The 19,367-nt window shown below is 41.0% G+C and overlaps 1 protein-coding gene across 17 annotated transcripts in view; it reads right to left on the bottom strand.

The window, feature by feature from the left end:
* Nucleotides 1-19,367, bottom strand: part of DAB1 (DAB adaptor protein 1) — a 4,845,894-nt gene that overhangs the window by 128,696 nt on the left and 4,697,831 nt on the right. For 9 of the 17 annotated variants that reach the window (XM_069642094.1, XM_069642098.1, XM_069642099.1 and 6 more), the window contains 3 exons: nucleotides 15,248-15,295; nucleotides 3,674-3,736; nucleotides 1,467-1,575 (listed from right to left, as the gene is read on the bottom strand). In XM_069642094.1, the coding sequence (XP_069498195.1) occupies nucleotides 1,467-1,575; nucleotides 3,674-3,736; nucleotides 15,248-15,295 (220 nt within the window). The remainder of the gene's footprint in view (nucleotides 1-1,466; nucleotides 1,576-3,673; nucleotides 3,737-15,247; nucleotides 15,296-19,367) is intronic. The other 8 variants (XM_069642102.1, XM_069642103.1, XM_069642095.1 and 5 more) reach the window with 3 other exon arrangements.

The raw sequence follows: 19,367 nt of genomic DNA, 5'->3' as shown, positions 1-19,367 counted from the left end.
ATGGCTGTCTCCACTTCCATTCCCAAACTATTGTGTCACTGCCAAACTAACCACAATTGGTTCACAACCTATGTCATGTGCACTTAATTCCCCTTCTAAAATTGCTATACCAAGACTCATGATGTAAAGAGGTCTGTGCAAACAGCTCACGGCACAAACTATCGGGCCGTTATGACACCTGCCTCCAATCACCACACAAAGTTGTCACCTGTCTAGATAACCGCGACTTGACACAGTATGCAAGAAAGCTGCAGGCACTCCTCTGTCTTCTTCAACCTACCCTATGTCACATGAACCACTTCTCACTCAGCCACCCGTTCCTTCCCTTATTGCTGCCAACGCATTCCGTACGGTACATTTTCCAGACCCTTCCGCTGCCACACTGTCCTCCAATACACCATGGGGGCTTTCCCAAAAAATGTTGACGCATACCCCGCTTCCCTGCAGCCGACCACCGGGCGTGTCCAAACTTCTCTGACAGTACACTGTACCGCCAGACAATGACACTTCTGTCCCTGGAGCGGACCCAGATATCACTCATTTTTTGGGACGTACATTTCAGATCTTTGCAACAAAAGTAGTGGTCGGATTTCAACCAAACACACAAAAGCACACTTTCTGGCCCAAGCCCCCACTCCTGCCGCAAATTTGGTGAACATCCGTCCAGGCGTTCGGGATGTAGCCGTGCGCAAAGTTTTTCCCCATTCAGTCTATGGAAATCAAAAAAATCTGGGACTCTCCTATAATATTGCCCCTCCCCCCAAAGCCTCACCCAACTTGGCGAAAATATTCATAGCCGGCCATAAACTTTTTTTGCAAAGTTTGATGAGGATTCGTCCAGGGAGACCGAAGTTATAAGCCGCCAAAAAAGTGCTCTTCCTATGACTTTACCAACTTAACCATAACTACCGCGGGCCGTGTAATATATATATATATATATATATATATATATATATATATATATATATATATATTGTAAAGATGATTGTAAAAAAATATGAGGTTTGAAATTAAAGTATAAGCACTTCACTGCAAATCTATATTTCATAAAGAAAGTCTATCTTACAAGATCAGTCACCAAAAACGAAAAACCTATTAGCCTTCAGCTGTTGGAGAAGATACTTGGCTTTTACTGTAAACTGCATTAAACCCACATGTCCTGCTGGTTATCATTTTCCACTTTCTTTTCACATGTTTCATTTTATACAATGTGTCAATGATACTGTACCCACAAATGAAAATCCACAATAACAATGGTGTGTTCATAGCACCTCTGATGATGCTTTAAACAAATGTACATTATTACATCTTTTCTGCATGTTCAAATTTTAAGGACAGAAGAAAGAAACCCTAATTATGCAAGCTCAGAGCTTTTGTACACCGGTGAGTGTGACAAAGTACCTACATGTCCAGTATGTGAATCTCTAGTGCTCATCCACAAATAATATAGGCACCTCTTCTTTTACCTGGGGTGACTGGAGCTGTATTGAAAGCTAAAGATCCAAACAGATCAGCAGTAGCAGGATGATGTTGTGATGGACATGGAACAAAGGCCTCACCTGGAGTTGCTGGAGTCTAAAAAAGAAAAGAAGTTCTGTTTAAGACAGCGTTGGTGTAAAAAATTCATAGTTCTTCATGTTTTAATCCATGTATGAACATTATCCCTTGGTCGAAATACATCACAACAGGGATTTTAAATCAATAACATTTACTATAACGCTCAAATTAATAGGCCATCACCTCTTACATTATATTTGGGAAATCACGGCCATTTTACAAAACCTTTCTACAGTGCAATTCCATGCAGTTTCCTAACTTGGTAAAAACAGTGTAGTCCACTGTTGAGCAGACAGGCTGTGTTGGCAAGTGAAAACAAATCTCCATTACCAAGCTTTCCTAATTCCATGGAGACAATCCACAGACTTACGTTTGGGGGTAAATACAGAAGGAGATGTCTCAGCAAGGAAATTTCGGAAACATTTACACATATATTTAGCTACCATTTGTCTAATGGGGGCAGAATCCCACGTTTCAAGTTGTGTGTCGTTACATCTTGCATTTCAAGATTGTTTATTGTTTCATAATCATTGTTTTTCTTGATGTTACTGGGTCATGGTGTCATTTAAGGTTCAATGCCTTTAAGTGAACACTGTAGCCGTTTTATTTGTGACAAATATTTCAAGATAAACATAAGAGCAAATTCACAAAGATGTTAACCGTAGCAAATCTCAATTACTATGTGCTGACACTAGCAGTGAAACAAATGACACGGTTGTGAGTACGTACAACTCACTACCAGCAAAGTTTTCTGACTCATAGTTTCTCTCTCCAAGAGTAACACTGAGTTACTCCTGGTAATTTCTTTGTGAGTCAGGATGTAATATTGACATGCTGGTGCAGATATGACAGGTTGTTCTCTTCGTTCTTTTGAACGTGTGGCTTTTTAAAATGCCGTAACCAATACTTCTAGAACTGTGAACCGAGTTGAGAGATAGCATGGTCATCTCAGAAGCGTCATCCATTCTCTTCACCCTGTTTTGTGTTTCCTTGCAACACAATAAGCTACCATTTCCCAGTGAGTCAGATCGCGTCAGGGCCTCCACGGCCACCCCACCATTCCTCAGATAAATCCCCTTAATACTTAATATCAACTTGGACTACGTGCTGTAGGGACAGAAAAGGGGACAAATGCAAAGTACCCCAGGCCATAAAAATCTATTATGAGAGGTGTCACACACAAACGCTTGTCTTTACACCTGTTTCTGATTTGACGGATTTTCGTTGTGTTCTAAGGTGAAGTGGGGCCACTGACATGTCTGTTCATGTCAATCGTGCATCTCTGCTCCTCAAAACACATGCAGGGTCACTGTATACAAATCGTAAATAGCATACAGGGGACCACCTCTGCCTCGTGAAAAAGTAAACACTACCTGCAAATATACATTTCAGGCAGTGTTTACTAATGGATTCCTATTCAATCGTCCTGGCCTTGACTGGTACAAAAGAAAGGCAGATTTTATAGGAACCCATTTTTTGAATGCCTACATGAAAATGTCATGCATGCCTACAAAGGAAAAAAACACTGGTAAGATGGAGGGGAAGGTATGGCAGAGATCTCTACTTCGTCACCCTCCTCTGTCTTGCAGCAGCAAAAAAGGTCAAAAATCAATGCGTATAAGCCAAACGCTTTGCTTGTACACACTGAACCATTATTAGACCCCATTTAATATGAGGCTGTTGGTTTAAAATCAACATACATTTGGATGCTGGTATTTATTCAATGGACTCCTATGGAATACACCTGGTACACCTGGTAAATGCTTTTGGATTCCACAGTAGTCCATTGTATATGTTGATTGATTGGAATGTCTACCTTTTATCTAATTTCTTGCCATATGAATGCCATTTTTCACTTTATCCCCATTTTCTGCAACCGTGTTTAATGCTGTGTCAAAATAACACATCCAACACATCCTTTCTTAATTTAACCATTACTGCCATTTGCTTTACGCTTGATCCAGTAAAAGGAGCCATTAAGAATGTTGAATCATATGTAATGCATTACGTTTTATATGAGCTATATACGTGTAAAGGTTTTGTTTTCTTAAACTGTATACACAATAAAAAAATTAAAATATATTTTTTTTAAATACAAAAAATATGCATGACTTACTTGCGGAGATGTCACATCTGGAGGCGTGGACATGTCACCAAAAAGGGCTAGTTGTGTAATAGCCTTAAATGAAAAAAGAAAGAGAAAAAAAATAACAATGAACCTTTTATTTTTTGGCATTTTTGCACAGAAAGTTTGTTTTCTGCAAATATTGCTGAAACATATAAAAAAAATGTATTCATAATTAATATGTACAAAGACACATGGTCCACACTGCTAAACATACAGCAGGACCTCAATGGAAGCACACATTTCCTATCACATAGAGGGCCTAATTTACAAAGATGTTTTACAATGGTGTAATCCCATTGAAAACACACTTTCAAAATCACAGTTTTAGGGCCTGATTTACAAACAAGTTTTAACATGGGAAAGCCTGATTGAATTCAATTTTTTAATTAGGCTCTTATTCTGTTAATTCAGATTTTTAAAACAGTAAATGGAATCATTTGGCATAACAATTCCTTAGTGGTTGTGGTGACATTCTTCATTTGAGTTATTCGCATCTGGTAGATTTAGCCAGGCCAAAGTAATTGCTTGGGCTCTACAGATGTGTCCAATCACTAATTCAAAAGATCAGATAAATTGATGCACACACATATTTAGTTTGCTCTTGCAGTATTTCATTTAAATTAATTCACGAAGGTGATCACTCTGGCAAATGGTGTCGCTATGAAAGATCATAATGTAAAATGAGATGGCGAGGATATCTGTAGTTTATATCTGTGAAGTCGTATGCGTTCTTAACTAGTTTGTCATTTCGAATAAACCTAAGCAATTATTGAAATTAATTTAGAAATCTATCATTCTGTAATCTTCTCCATGTGATACAAACATTTCCTAACCACAGTAATAGAACACAAAACATGACACTAAATCACTGCATTTTAAATTACTTGTATTACCTTTTTTTAATATGAGATCAAAAAGACAGAAACAGTGATTTTTCAAGATGATTTAAATATTGATAGCATTAAGAGATTGCCAGCAAACTGGGCACATAGGCTCATGTTATCCATCAGTGATGTATAATTGAATCTTCATTCACTCGAGCTAACAAACAATATAAACCCGCCCTGTCTTTGAAGCATTTTATACTTGTATTCATGCTTAGGTGTGATACTATAACAGACAATGGTCTGGAGATCAAGAGTTGTATGGATTTCCATTTTTTTGTCTGCACCTAAGTAGTTATGGATTACGAAAATTACTCAAGCAGGGGTAATGTCTTGTTAAACTGTGAGAACGACTTATATTTTGTGTAATGAACTTATGTAGTCAGTGTTCATAACCTGGAACGCATAATTCCTTTTCAATAGTCAGAATATAGAAGTCACTATGTTCCCTGTTGGCCTGTCCCTGTTGCCTACAAACCTGATAAAAGTTGAGGAACAGCAAAACGTAATTTAAAAAATAGAGAAGCGCCGCTCCCAACCCGTCCGGCTGCTTTTCTGAAATACTAGAAATAGATACCCAGTGAAGCATAGTGTCAAACCTGTGTCCCGAATCAGACATATGTATTAATGCTTGGTACCATTAAGCTGTCAGTCTGTTCTGTCCCCTATTTATGTTCCCTAGTATCCCCTTCACCACCTTGTTTACGTTACACCCACATTTCAATCCGCCTTCATTGGAAAAAGAAATGGGGGTGTTTGATCTGCTTGTGACTGCGTGTACATTATTTTCAATACTAAGCAATTATCTCAAGTAAATATACACGTTGACAACACCAAGCCTCTATGTTCTGGCGTTCAATAGTCATTCACTTTCAGTGGGTCACTGAAGTCCTCCTGGTCATTTCCTAATCACAGGGGTGTCTCAGTCTTCTACATTCAAACTCAATGTTGGCCCAGGTCAGGCTCAAGGTTTTATCCACGCACTTGCCGATTAGTGTATTCAGAGGTTATTCTGGTGCTGGTTGGTTATAATAGGTGTCAATGCTGTTGTGGCTTCTGGCTGTTGTAGATCATTTGGATGCCTGTCTGCCACTGTGTTGTTTTTCATGATTCCCACCTGGCAACAAAGATCCTCGAAATTGACAAATCTGCATAAGAATCAAATTCGGGCCTACAGAAGATACACCAAAATCTCAATGTTTGGACTGATCTACTTTTAAAAAATAAATATCATATTATCCTGACGTATCTCAGGGTTTGAACTTGAGTTGTCAATTGCTCAACTAATGGGTTTACAAACTATATGATATGATAAGTCATGTATAACGCGCCTGTACATAAGTGTTTCTAGGCGCAACAAGACAAGGAAGGGAAGACAGAAGGAGGACACAATAACGATCTTACTAGGACTTTTGTCATTCAGGTCAGGCAAGTGTGGGGGGACATATATATGTATGGGATACAGTTCCGCTCACCTCATTTGGCATCATCTTTTGATTCTGAATGGATATTTCGTTATCTACACTATTGGGCAGTAGATTAAGATGTTCTGAAGCCATATTAGACAAATATTGCACCATATTAGCAAATAACAACATTATCACTATATGCTTTCAATGTATTTTAACACAAGGCCAACATTTACTAGTGCTTTACCATTCCTTAGTAGCACTGGAGCAAGCATATTCCAGATACAAACATGCATTGAAAGTATAGGTTTTGCACTAGTGCATGTATTGTAATAGTGCTGCCATCTAGCACAATTGCATGTGCAAAGTTTCTAGAGTATCTACTCCTGGTAGACATCACAGCTAGTAATATGGCTTTAAGTGCACAGTTTATATTGTGCTGTGCAGAATTCACCATCTGGTATGAACACAGCCCTGGTGATGTTAGGATTAATCTAGAGATGAACACTAGGCAAGTTGTTTGTTTGTAATCAAAGGCTTTACAGAGGTATGTTTCTTACTATGGGAGGATTCGGTTCCCTCTTGTAAGGGTGCATAAGTGGAGGTGGTATACAAAGGTTGTACGTTTGTTGGCATAAACCATTATTTTATATAAGTAAGGAAAATCATGCCTGTCCCTATATCTAGGAGGGATTTCCCGGACTCAAATAAAACCAAGAATGCTGTTAGAATGTCTGTCAAAAGAAATATATTCCACTGTCCTATTACCCAAAGCTATTTCCGTCCATCACACTTCAAAAGAAAATGATATAACTAGATTCACCCTGACCCCAGAAAGGTGGTTGCTTCCTTATGGATAGTTTTAGGCAGTTTGTGACTGTTGGGGGTATATACCTCTTCACCTGGCCATCGCTATGCCTTTCGATATAGTTCCACACAGATGGAGGGACAATATCTCCCTTCCCTAAGCCTTTCTTAGACTCACTTTCAATACTCCCAATAATGTCTGTGGTTTGGCAGGAGGATATCTTTCTCTTGCACTAGTCTTCTCTTGACTTTTGCCAAAGGACATTTCTCTCCACTTGGTTTACTTTTCCAGTTATGTGGGCTGTGGTTTTGTAGGAGGATATCTTTTTCTCCCCCTGGTTTTCGCTTGACTTTTGCCAAAGGATAACTTTCTCCCGTTGATCTTCTCTTCCATTTATGTGGGTCCCAGGTCCTTTTCTCATGCTTTTAATGTCTCTCACTCTGACCCGGTTTATTATCCTGCCAGACTTAGTTTTGCATATACAAGTCTTCAATCCTTTCAACATTCGGGTCCCAGACTGCTTTCTCATATTTATAATGGCTCTTAATATGGCCCTGTTCACTATCCTGCCAGGCACTGTTTCTCATAGCAAGTCCACTGGGATTCTTCCAAGTACTGGTACAAGGAAGATGACGACTTTCGATTGTTCTCAACAATTGGTTTCATGCCAGGAATTTCTCTTTTGCCCTGACTCAGTTCAACTCTGCCCGTCAGGGTCTCAATATGGTTTTTGCTCTGCCCCTTGCTTTGTATAGCATTTCCCAATTCATCAACACAGTTCTTTATATGGATTTACTCAACCCCAGGGGTGTGCTCCTTACCCATGTTCTGCAGGATGCTTCTCTGTCTGGCTCCCAGCTTCTACAGAATTCTCTTGCCCCTGGAATTCATGTGTCATTTCCACAGCCCTGGATCCCTCACAAGTACAGCGGGTCCTCTTTCTGCTCTCCCCCCATTCGCCGCTGGATACCTGTTTCACCCGCTGTGGTCTGTGTCTCAGTGAGTGGCATGCTCTGCTGGGACACTTCTGCTGTCTGGCCAAGAACCCGTTCTCCTTTGCTCCCTGATCCAGCTCATGGTTCCTCCAGGGAGGATCAGACCATGAGAGAAGTCCTTCCTCTCTTTTTATCTTCGCACTGCTAGTTTGTGGTTGAGAGCTAGTATATCAACGTTTGTTCTGCAGAGCACTCTTCAATTCTCTTTTCTTCTCGACAGTGCCAGTTTCTATAGATGAAGTATAATCTCGGTACTACCCAATTTTTTGATTAAAAGGGTCCTGTCTCTAAGGGAAATGTCTATAGAGACATAGCTTTCCATGATTTCCTCACTCTTCCATCACAGTATGTACCGTTAGCTCAACAGTTGAATCATTTCTTTGATCATATCAGGACATCTCAGGAGTCACTGAGCCTGTGACATGATCTTGTCCTTGCCCCGGATAGAGTGATAAACATGCAACACCCATTGGGCCTGGCAGACAGCCAGGACTAGCGATCTATTTGCCGAGCACATGGCCTACCACACTTCCCAGCCCTGAGGACAGTGAACTTTCATGAACTTTGTGCTGAGTATTGTAAGTGGGCAGGTAAGCTCAGCCATTCAATATCCCAGACATAATTAAGGCCATACCCAGTTATCACTATAACCAGTGCCTAGTGCAAACTACCTTCTGTTTCTACTAGGCATGTGTGACGAATTGGATATTGCCTCCCAAGAGTACAAGAATGAGTAGGGGTAAAATTGTCCACTTAGCCCTCGCACTTCTACAAACCAAAACACAATGCAATCATAAAAGTAAAATAGGGACAATCAAGGGGTATACCTCCTTCACCTTTTGTGTTAATGTGGGTTGAGAGAAGGCTATGCTCTTAGGAGGGTTGCAAAGGTGAACTAGTAGTGGGTCAAACAACACAGTATCACAGTCGAAAATAAAGGGAATGCCCAATGAAGGTTCTATACAGATATAAACACTATACTAAGACACACCATCTGCACATAGAATGAAAAGAGACCACTAGCCCACCCCCAAAGAAAAGAACAGAGAAGATGCAAAAGACTGGAGAAAGTAGTACTCTGAGCATAGTTCCAGGGTTGGTAGGTAAGGTACTACCATGAAAAGGATTTTGGGTTGAAAGATGTGACATAAACAGTCTCTAGGGCCTAAGTGGACTGTGGGGACAGTTCAGTGTGACAGTACCTCGGTTCCGTTCTTGTTGGGCAGATGCATCAGACTTGAGCTCAAAAGTTAATGCGAGCTGATCAGGCTCAGTCAGGCACGTAGGATCTTGGAGGCCATGGCATCGAGTAGGGTTGAATTTAGGTGCTCTGTACAATCCAAAGGGCCTTGGTTCATGTGATGCAGGTTGGAATAGTCCCAAGAATGCTTCATGGTATGCCAGGCTGAGTTGGGCTTTAGCCACTGTAACAAGCCAGCAGGTGACGCTCCAGCAGTTAATGTCGGTGGGTGACAGTCATCGAAGTGGTGATTGAAGGGTGCGTCAATGGCCGTTCTCAGGCATTCTGGGCTGAGCCATGGTTGTAACTCCCAGTTAGAGTTGGTGAGTGACCCTCCACAGATTTGGTTTGGGTCCTGGCTTTCCGGCATAGGAGTTGAAGAGCTTTGCTAGGACAGGATGCACTGTGAAGCTGGTTGAGATGCAGTGCAATATTTCAGATGATTGGAGGAACGCAGACATCAGCACCATTTCCTTCCCCATCATTCAAGTTGCAAGGAATACAGAGCGACAGTGTTGGTGTGGTAGAAAAGGGTGCTTCAGCTGTTCTGGACCGCTGGTTGCTGTGATACCTTCACAAAGGACTCAAGGACAGGATACTCCTGTTCAGGGTCCTCTCTTCTGGCACAGAAGATCTGTTTCAGAATGGTTTGTCTTGATCCACAGCACTGTCACTTTCAATGTTCCCTGGGACTGGTTAGGGGACAGATCGTCCTTCTGTTTTGGATGGTTCCTTCTTCACCTCCGGCAGGCAAGACATGGTATCCTCCTTTTCCTTATGATAATCAAGCTTACTCTCCCCTGCCTTTATAGGCTGGTGCCAAACACTTCCCTTCATTTTCCCTCATTCATATCACCATATTACTGGGACGAGGAAGAGGCGACTAGGAGTTGTACAAACTAACATGTAATTTCACCACTCTGGTACTGAGATGAGGAAGAGACATACAGATTGTTGTGAGGGTCAGGCATGTACAGAGAACTCCATTAACTCTGGTCAGGCAATTAAATGGTTGCCGGTGTATAAAAGGTGGAGCCGACAATCAGAGCAGAGAGACCAGCAGGAGAGAAGCTTGGCTGAGTGCGGGCCTGAGAGGAGAGAAATGCCGTGGAGAAGGCGGATGCTGGTGAGGGTCCTGCCTGGAGGCCAGGACGCCAGCAAGTGCCCCATAGAGACTGTGGAGCTGAGGTGTACAGTGCTGGGAGTCTCCCTGGTTGGGTGCCCTCAGCAGGAGCTGTGGCGCCTGGAAGACATCTGGTTGCTGAATGCTACTGGCAGCATCCGGGAAAGGTGAGCGGAGCTGCCGGCAACCCACAGCACGAAGACCGGAATGCAAATTGGGCTTATAATACTACAAAGACGACTATGCAGAGCAGCAGAACCATCTTATCCCAGGAAAAATGTAAGAACGTGGCTCACTATACAGGAGCCTTAACAACTTGTCTGTAAATCTTGTTGTAAATATACTGTAAATGTAAATATGCGTGTATATGTGCTAGGTATGCAATTCAAGAAATGCACCCAGATACTTAAGGGTTTTGTGTCGTATACAAATAAAATACATACTAAATACTAGCAGAGGAGGAAAGCAGCTACCCGAAGGAGCCGCTAGGGACCGGTGAGTGAACAAAAGGGCAAAAGTAATTGCTGATTGAACAAAATGAGATGTGTATGATAAAGTGAACCCAATGTTAAGGGTTGTGCCGAACAAATTGAACAAGATGAACTGCAAATGAAAAGAATATAAATAGGGTTTCCTGTTTTAGGGGTTTATTAATTTTTACTCCCAGGGGTGTTTTTTCAGTGTTTTGGAAACGTTTCAGAATCTGTGTTTATCAGTGTTTTCCCGTTTGCCCACTTCAAAAAAATCACAGAAACTGTTTCTCCCAGTGCAAACACACAAATATTCTTTTATTGTTTCATTGTGTACACTCTTAGTGCAAGATGTTATGAACACTTTCTGGACAACAAAGATGAATGTGTTAATCCAGTAATATCTAACATTTCTACAAGTCGAAATATTGCAGTCAATTATGCCACACTTTTTCAGAGACTCTTTTCTTCCCATGAAGACTTTGATTTGTGAAAACAACCTTTCCACATTGTACAGACTTCCAATTTTAGCAGATAAGGCATAGCTTGATAAAAGGATTTGCCGGGGAACACTCACTTTGGTGGAAATAAGGATTATTTTGACTGTCAAAATAAATAAACTCCAAGCAGATAATAGCTGTCATCCAGTGCTGCTCACTACAAAATGAGAAGGGAGTCTCATTAATGTACCCCCAGCGGCTTGATTGGAGGGGGTGAGCAGTCCAAAACTGTTTGCCTGGTGTGGGAATATCAGGGAATCCTATAGCTGCATTTTTCAAAGGCAACTCAGCAGGTTAGGCGACTGTTACTTAGATGTTATATGTTTATACCTTCCTGTAAATCTGGGGATGAGCACGGCTCTCTCGGTTCACTATGCTTGTGACCTTTTAACGGCACAGCTACAGCCAGAGTTGTAATGAGGGGCCATCAGGTCTCAAACACTCTCTCGCAACATCTGTAAGTCACTAGAACATCTTAAGTCTCCAATATCAGCCACCACAACATTTAGCCTGAAGCACACACTTCCAACCCAGAGTTGTGCCAGTGGTTATAAATGATGTGAAACCTTCCAGCCATCACCATTCTGTTTTGTTAATTTATTAGGTAACCCAGTTCTTTATTGTTAGATCGGAGATAGAGGGCCAGTGTTGCAGGTCACAGTAATTGCATGCTTTTTTAAAAAAAGAAAATGTAAAAAGCACCAACAGTTCCATGACATCACCCCTAGAAAAGGTCCATTTTATTATTTGTTTTGGTCCTTTATATGTTGCTAAGTGCCAACCTCCTCCATCTTCTAAGCACTGTAACCTGGGTACTGAACCCATGTTGCACTGCATCCTCTTGTTGCTAGAGCAAGTTTGTTGCCCCTGAGCTATTCTTCCAAATATCTATTTATTTGCTAGAGGAGCATCAAATGGTTTACTTCTAAGGTGGAGGGCAACTTCATGTACATTAATTATCTCACCTTGTGTCTATTTACAGTGTTACTGTGATGTAGATCTGGCAGATCTGGGTCAGGGCACAGAGTGCCCAAGCAGGATTGGTGGCAGAACCCACAGGGGCACACCCCTCTCATCGCTGTCCCAGTGGCTCACAGGTTGGGTAATGCAGACAACGAGAAACACTGATGAGATTTGCATTCATGTTGTGTTGTCGCTGAGTACTGCAGGCAGTTCTTAACCATTCCCAGCTAGCTAGAACTAGACTCCATACCATTCCTGTTGCTACGGTACTGGGTATGAGCTGCACAGACAGCTCCCCCTCTGAACCAAACCATTCAAGCATTCTTCACTAATTGACTGCCAACCTGCTAGTTACTGTGGCTTTATATTTCTTCATGCATCCCTGTTATTTCTCCATCTATCTAGAGCTAGATTCCTGGTAAAAAAAACAGAGGCATATTTAGCTGTATTTACAACCACCTTTTTCAGGTGCAACACAGATATCTGCTCTTGCCACTGCCTCTTTGTCCAGTGGCCAGGGGTCACAAGGAGAGGTCTAGGGGTAGCAGAGGGGAATTCAGGGGTATCACTTGCTACCCCTGGCAAACCAGAAATGACGTCCCTGTACAGCACTCCATTGCTTCTCAGCTAGGACTGCACTTCATAAATCACATACATACACACCTTCACAAAGGCATACATGCAGTTGCAGAATCTTCCCTATCTCTTGTCCCTCTTTGTGAAAAATGCAGTCAAACTGACATTACAATGGAAAAACCTCCTTTGGCTAAATACCTCTAGTCAACCCAGAAAAGAGGATGACCAGATGACATCATCCTGGTTAGCACTTCTATGGAATCTAGTACGATCTAGTTTTCCAGTTGTGTCAAATTGTATTAAGACATCAAAATAAATTACTCAGATCTGAAGGCAAGTGCACCAGTAGTTAAAGGGCAAAGGGATCAATCTCGGGAGAGGATAGAGTAAATCATGGATTATCGATGATGAGCTTCTCTTACAATTAGGGATCTTGTGAAAATCTCCTAAAACACAAGACATTTTTAACAGTCGATGGCTCAGTATAGTCAGAACATTTTGCTTTCCTGAGTAATTGTTTACCTCACTACCAAGTATGATATTCCTGAATCGTGTACATAGATCAGATGATTGCCGGAAGAGATCTGATTGAGCCCTGCAAATGTTTATATTTTCATACTAACCCTTTTCAAACGAATGATAAAATACATTGGGCCTCATTATAAGTTTGCCGGTACCTTTGTTACCGGACTTGCAAACTACATGTTCTTCTCGCGGGTGCCTTTTTGCCTGGCAGGTCTGAATTGGCACACGGACCTGCACCCACTAGCAGACCTCAACGGATGCACCGACACCATTCACGAATGGTGCCGGTGCATCCAACTCCCCATTTCCATTGAGTCCAATGGGACTCAAATGGGAATGGGGAGTAATACTTTCCAGTGCCCGGAAATGGGCAATTACCAGGTCCGCCGGGGCTGTAATGCCCTGGTAATTGCCCATTCCCGGGCGCTGGAAACCGTTCTACTGGCACGGTTACCTGCCGGACTCACAATGAGGCCCATTGTGTTGCATTTGAGGCCTGAAATATGTATATACTTACTAAGCAAAGAGCAACATGCATCATTTTGCCAGACACTGTTAACAAAATACGCATAGTACTATTTGCACATCTCTTTTTAACCAAAGCAATGCTTTGCAGGTATCCCCTTGTTTCAGAATAATGAATGCTGACACAATTTCATAATCAGTCAAAAGATTTTGCACTCTAATGCCTTAAAAAATATTCAGGCCATCATCCTTGCCAACTGTGAATGAGTCTAGAACATCCACTAAACTGAACCTCAGTATGGATTAGGAACTTGATGGCAGGTCCAAGTCCAAAGCATTGGTCAAATATCGATAGCAACACTTTCTGGGAAAAAAGTAGATGTGCTTATTCTCCTATATGCACAAAAAGAATCTTAATGTTGACATCCCCAGTCGCTAGTTTCCTAATCTTTGCATTATTTACAGGGGGAACAAAAGTGCCTGTATACATATCGTTGTCACAATTGAAATAATAATGCTGCATTAGGAATGTTCTTTATAAGTGATTCATGTATCATCTGTTCAATTAAATATTCGAGTATGTGGAGTTGATCACAATAGGCCTTCCAGTACCTGAAACATAGATTACTCTCTCAAAGAACTTGCTGTTGGTTTACTAATTAGGTAAGTCAGGGGTGAGACAGACATCTTTCAGCACCAATAATCCTAAATTCTTCATGTTTAATCAATCTTTTCTATTTATAATACAGGCACAGTCCCAGTCAGAAATGTTCACTGCTGCCTGGTACAAGGGCCCTCCTCCAAAAGATTCAAGGAAAAATAATGATATCCATTATGAGGGATTCTAATTGACTGAGCACAGCTCATTTGGAAGAAGGTGTGTCTCTTTGCATATTCACAGATCTTCCTCCAAATGTTTTTCTTTGATGTGATTCTGTAATGGCTGTGAATGGAAAATAGTTGAGCATTTGGAAAGAACTGATGTTGCAGGATGTGCAAATGCGTTCCTCATTCACAGCCACCTAGCTGTGATTGAGGAATGCATGAACACATCCTGCTACTTCATCAGGCCTTGCACTTTAAAATAAATTCCTCTAGACATCCAGGGCAAGTTCCTTAGTTTACTTACTTGACCTTAGAGATATGCACTCACCCCATAGTGACCGGTGGATAAATATGTATCAGTGCTTTCTAGAAAATGAAGCATGTCATAAACACACTTCATATTTGGTGCAATGCTGCAACACAAATGCCAGACATGCACAATGCAAACAAAGTCTGTTTATAGTGAATGTCTGATACTTTTCAAGCATCCCCATTCAGGAGCTAATAGATTTTGTTTGCCCATTTTATTTAATGACAGATCTGAGTTTGCATCTGTTTTGATGATGTTGACCTAAGTAAACTTCGATCTGATGTGACTGAGGGTATGGTAATGAATGCATTAGTACATAATGGCTATGTTCTTCCAGCCAGAGATTGCGAAGATTAACAAAAACAACATAGAAAGAAGTTAATCACGGGTACATATGTCCTAATCTTTGTTGCTAAACCTCACTCTTGAATTGTATGAGAAGGTTTTCATATAACAGACCCAGTCTTACCTGCACGTTATTTATGGGAACATCATCAAAGTGAATGAGGTCTCCATTCTGTAATGGTAAGGAATGATGTATGAGCATGAAATGCAGACACAATGAACACATGATGACAATGAAATGATTTGAATCACAGACATATGATTGATTCAATGAACCCCTATTAAATTATATTGAGGCTGAAAAGATTTGAATTTAAGAATTATTGATTGACGGTCGTAAATGCCCAATGGTTGGGCTTTTGGCAAAAATACATAGTGACAGAAATGATGTACTTGCACAAGATGTTTGCTCTTGTCATTTATTAAGCAGTAGATTTGGTCCATCTAGGTAACAACGATTAAATCAGACTTTTATATTGTTATAGTCGTATGTCCATTTCAACTTTTAACAATTACCATAACAAACATTTAACAATTATCAAAACAGCCAATGCACCTAAAATGATCACATCGTCAGACCAGATCATACTCATATTTTAACTTGTTGACTGGACCTAATTTACTGAAAATGAAGAGCCACTATAGGTGATTGAAAGTGAGTGCTACTTTTATTCTTTGCACTACTTTTCCACACAAAAGTGAAATTGATTCATAAAGGGATCTCTTGTGGTGGGGTACAGACGGGCTATGAGCCTCAAGGTATCACATCCAGCTCCTCCATTCGTACACAATTTGTTACGCTTGAATGCATTACATCTGATAAGTACCCGGCGAGGGACAATCAGATTGTTACAATTGTTCGGATTATCCCTCGCCGGGTCTTTACCAACCTGACAAAGCACTGGTCGCAGCCGTGTCCCTCTGTGTTCTTTTAGCAAAATGGCCAACATGGAAAGGGAGAAGGGACTACATGTAGTGCCATCTCTCCGTTCGCTAATGGCCATCTATTTAAACAATGTTTTACTCACAATTCATTAGCCACCATGGAAAGAGAGAAGGGATCAGTTGTAGTCTCCCCTTTGTATTCTTTTTTTTTTCCTTTTTGCATGCCCACCATGGAAAGGGAAAAGAGACTAGGTATGCTTGTTTCACCCCATTCCACTGCAGCCCTCCTTTTTTCTTCTTTTTTCAGTTGAAAATGCAGATGTTTTGCAACTAAAATAAAGACACTATTAGTACCCTGGTCTAACAGGCTGGGGTACAAATAGCAATGAGCCCCTCACCGGCGTAGGCATTATCACAGGAGGTAATGCCCCAGGGCCTTTGTTAACTAATTATGGGCCATGGGGCATTACCTGATGTGGTAATGCCCCACTTCTCGGGGTTTATTGCTTTATTTATAATGATATTGATGTCTGATAGAGACCCAATAGGTTTGAGCCTATTCACGATTTATCTGCATACAGAGACATGTATACATCAGAACATTTGTGTATTTTCGTTTATGTGGGTAGGTCCTGAAGTAGAACATTTCCTAAAAGGAGAACAACAATGAATATGTTTCCAACCTGCCATATGCTTAATATATAACTCTTCTGGTTGGTTTTAAAACTGAGAGCAGATTATTTGGTCCATAGAAGTCTGCTATCCATGCATCATCTTTTTCTGCTGGAAAATGATTTTGAATGAGTCAGTTCCTTGTCTATACCCAATATTTTGAGGAGGCAGGGAGGCATGGAACAGATTAGATTGCTTACGTCATATATTTGAGTGCATGTTTCCATTGGTGTCATTGAAATTACTATATGAATGAGAGTCAAATGACACTTTTTCTACATCCTCAATTAATCAAAGATTGAGGGCACTGAGAACCAACATGTTTGTCTTACAAATGAAACATGATTTCCATTTAAGTCCGACGGTCCTTAAAATATAAATACTGTTCAGATACTTAGGGCCTCATTCATCCACAATACTGACAAACTCAATTACCATTTGTGCCACTTGTTTAAGAGCAATGACTGGAAGGTTCATCTTTATATCAATATATTGAAATGTTGCAAAATTGATGTCTTGTTCATTAAATGTAATTTTCTTGAACTGTAACATACCCTATCATGTCATACCATGCTAAGGGCCTCATTGCAAGGTTGATGCTGTGGGTAAAAAGTGGCCTAATTCTGTTACTGCCACTTTTCCTGCACCACCAAATTATAATGTTGCCATATTTACTACTAATGTTTTTTTGTTTTACATAGTTCAGTTAGCACTACCTGGTGCTCTGTACATTATGGAGGGGTGGTGACTTGAGAGGGAGCAATGTCAAGCTAGGATGAAGAAAGAATGGAATCTAAGGTGCGTCCTTTGGAGTTTGTAGCATTAGATGGGAACATGTTTAGAACATACAGTGATTATGGAAAGATCGTGTATCCATCTTAGAATGCAAATGAAGCTAGAGGGTAAAATTAAGAAGGTCATTCACACAGTTGTAGATTGTTTGTAGATTGGCAATGTAGTCAGATCACTCATCAAACAATAGAAAGGGGTAACCAGGTAGTCTGTAAGTAGTGAACATCATGAGAAGCAAGTATAAGTAGTCACTGATGTCTCGAAAGACACCTACTAAGGGACATGTTTCGACCCTCCTCCTTGGTCTGTTCATCCTACTGGTGACATACATCTTGAAATTAGGTGGGGGTGAGTATGCCAGTAATAGTTGTATAATTGTAAGAGAACACTGTTTCTGCAATCACAAGTTCATCAATTTCAAATTCGTCTAACATAGGGCCTCATTACGACCCAGGCGGTAAGTTACCGCCTGGGTCGTACCTTTACCACCATGGCGTAAACGTGGCGGACTTACCGCCCCATTCCGAGGTTGGCGGGGCGGTAAGTCCCCAATCCCCATTTACCCTTCCCCATTCCCATTTTTGCCCCATAGGGCATAATGGGAGTGTGGAAGGCGTTAATTACGCCACCGTAAATTACGGTGGCGTAATTAACATCAAGGTCCCTTAGCGCCATGGATTTTAACACCTGCTAAAAGCAGGTGTTAAAACCTCCATGGCGCTAAGGGACCTCGGAATCAGGCGGTAAGGGTCGGCGCTGTTTACGCCGCCGTAAACCCCTTACCGCCTGAGTCGTAATGAGGCCCATAGTGTTGATTTTGGCAGAATGTTGGTTATTGGAATTGGTATTGAGCGTGCCAATATTTCAACATGATTTTGTTTGCATGGTCTCATAGGAACGAGGTTAGGCAGAAACAGGTCATCTGCTCTTACCTGGAGTGACTGAAGGGTGCTTTGTGGAAGATGATGGTGGGTGCTTAGTGGTCATTATGGAAGGAATCCTTACTTGTCACCCATGCATCTGAGCTACACTTATTGTTGTGTAGCAGTAAAATCATATAATGGCTGCGTGTCTGAACACATGTTCGTTACTTCCTCACAGTGAATCCATCAAGCTACTATGCCAAGCCTTCTGTCTCTAGTAAATAAGACTGTTAAAGCAGGGCATTAAGAATCTAAGCATTCATTTGGAACCATCTTCGAGCAAAGCACACATTCTGGGTATATGTATAATATGTACTTATGCTTGATGGGCAAAATATCACAGAGAAGTTCAATATGGACTGATGGCACATCTTAGAGTTGCAGCCACTACTAGAATGAATGTGTTTTCTTTCAAACTTAATGACATGTAGTCTTGGTTCTCTGACCTACAGAGAGACATTGGTTTCCAATTGTAGAGTCCTATGTAAGAGAGCAGCACAATGTTTCTTAGCATGTTGAATTTACTTATCTCATGGTATTAGAAAGACAGGCAGGATCAAACGGTTCCAGCTACCGATGTCTAATGATACTTGTGTCAATGTTAAAAGGAATGGCTCATTAATAGTACTTGACAAACGTGTGTTAATAAACCCTGGATCTTCCAACTTTTGGGCAATGTAAAATGGTTTTACGTAAAAGAAACAACGGATATTCTATGACGCCGTGGGAGTTGTAAAGTGGGGAATTATGTTGAATTTTTTTAAGTCCTACCCTCAAATTAACAAATGAAAGTCATCAGACATGGGTCAGCTCTAGACAAATTCCTAATTCTTAACACAAGCTTTCGGTCGGATTTTTGAGACCCATGTAGCCCAAACATTTTGCAGTTTGCCCGCACTGAATTTTTGGTGGTGAAATATGGAATATTTATACGCCACTGTCTGACAGGTTTACTCATGCCTACTTATAAAT

This window comes from Ambystoma mexicanum, chromosome 1q (genome assembly GCF_040938575.1).
Source record: "Ambystoma mexicanum isolate Mex_15411 chromosome 1q, UKY_AmexF1_1, whole genome shotgun sequence".
Lineage (NCBI taxonomy): Eukaryota > Metazoa > Chordata > Amphibia > Caudata > Ambystomatidae > Ambystoma > Ambystoma mexicanum.
The sequence above is the reverse complement of the archived record's forward strand: the minus strand, read 5'-3'. Positions and strand labels throughout refer to the sequence as shown.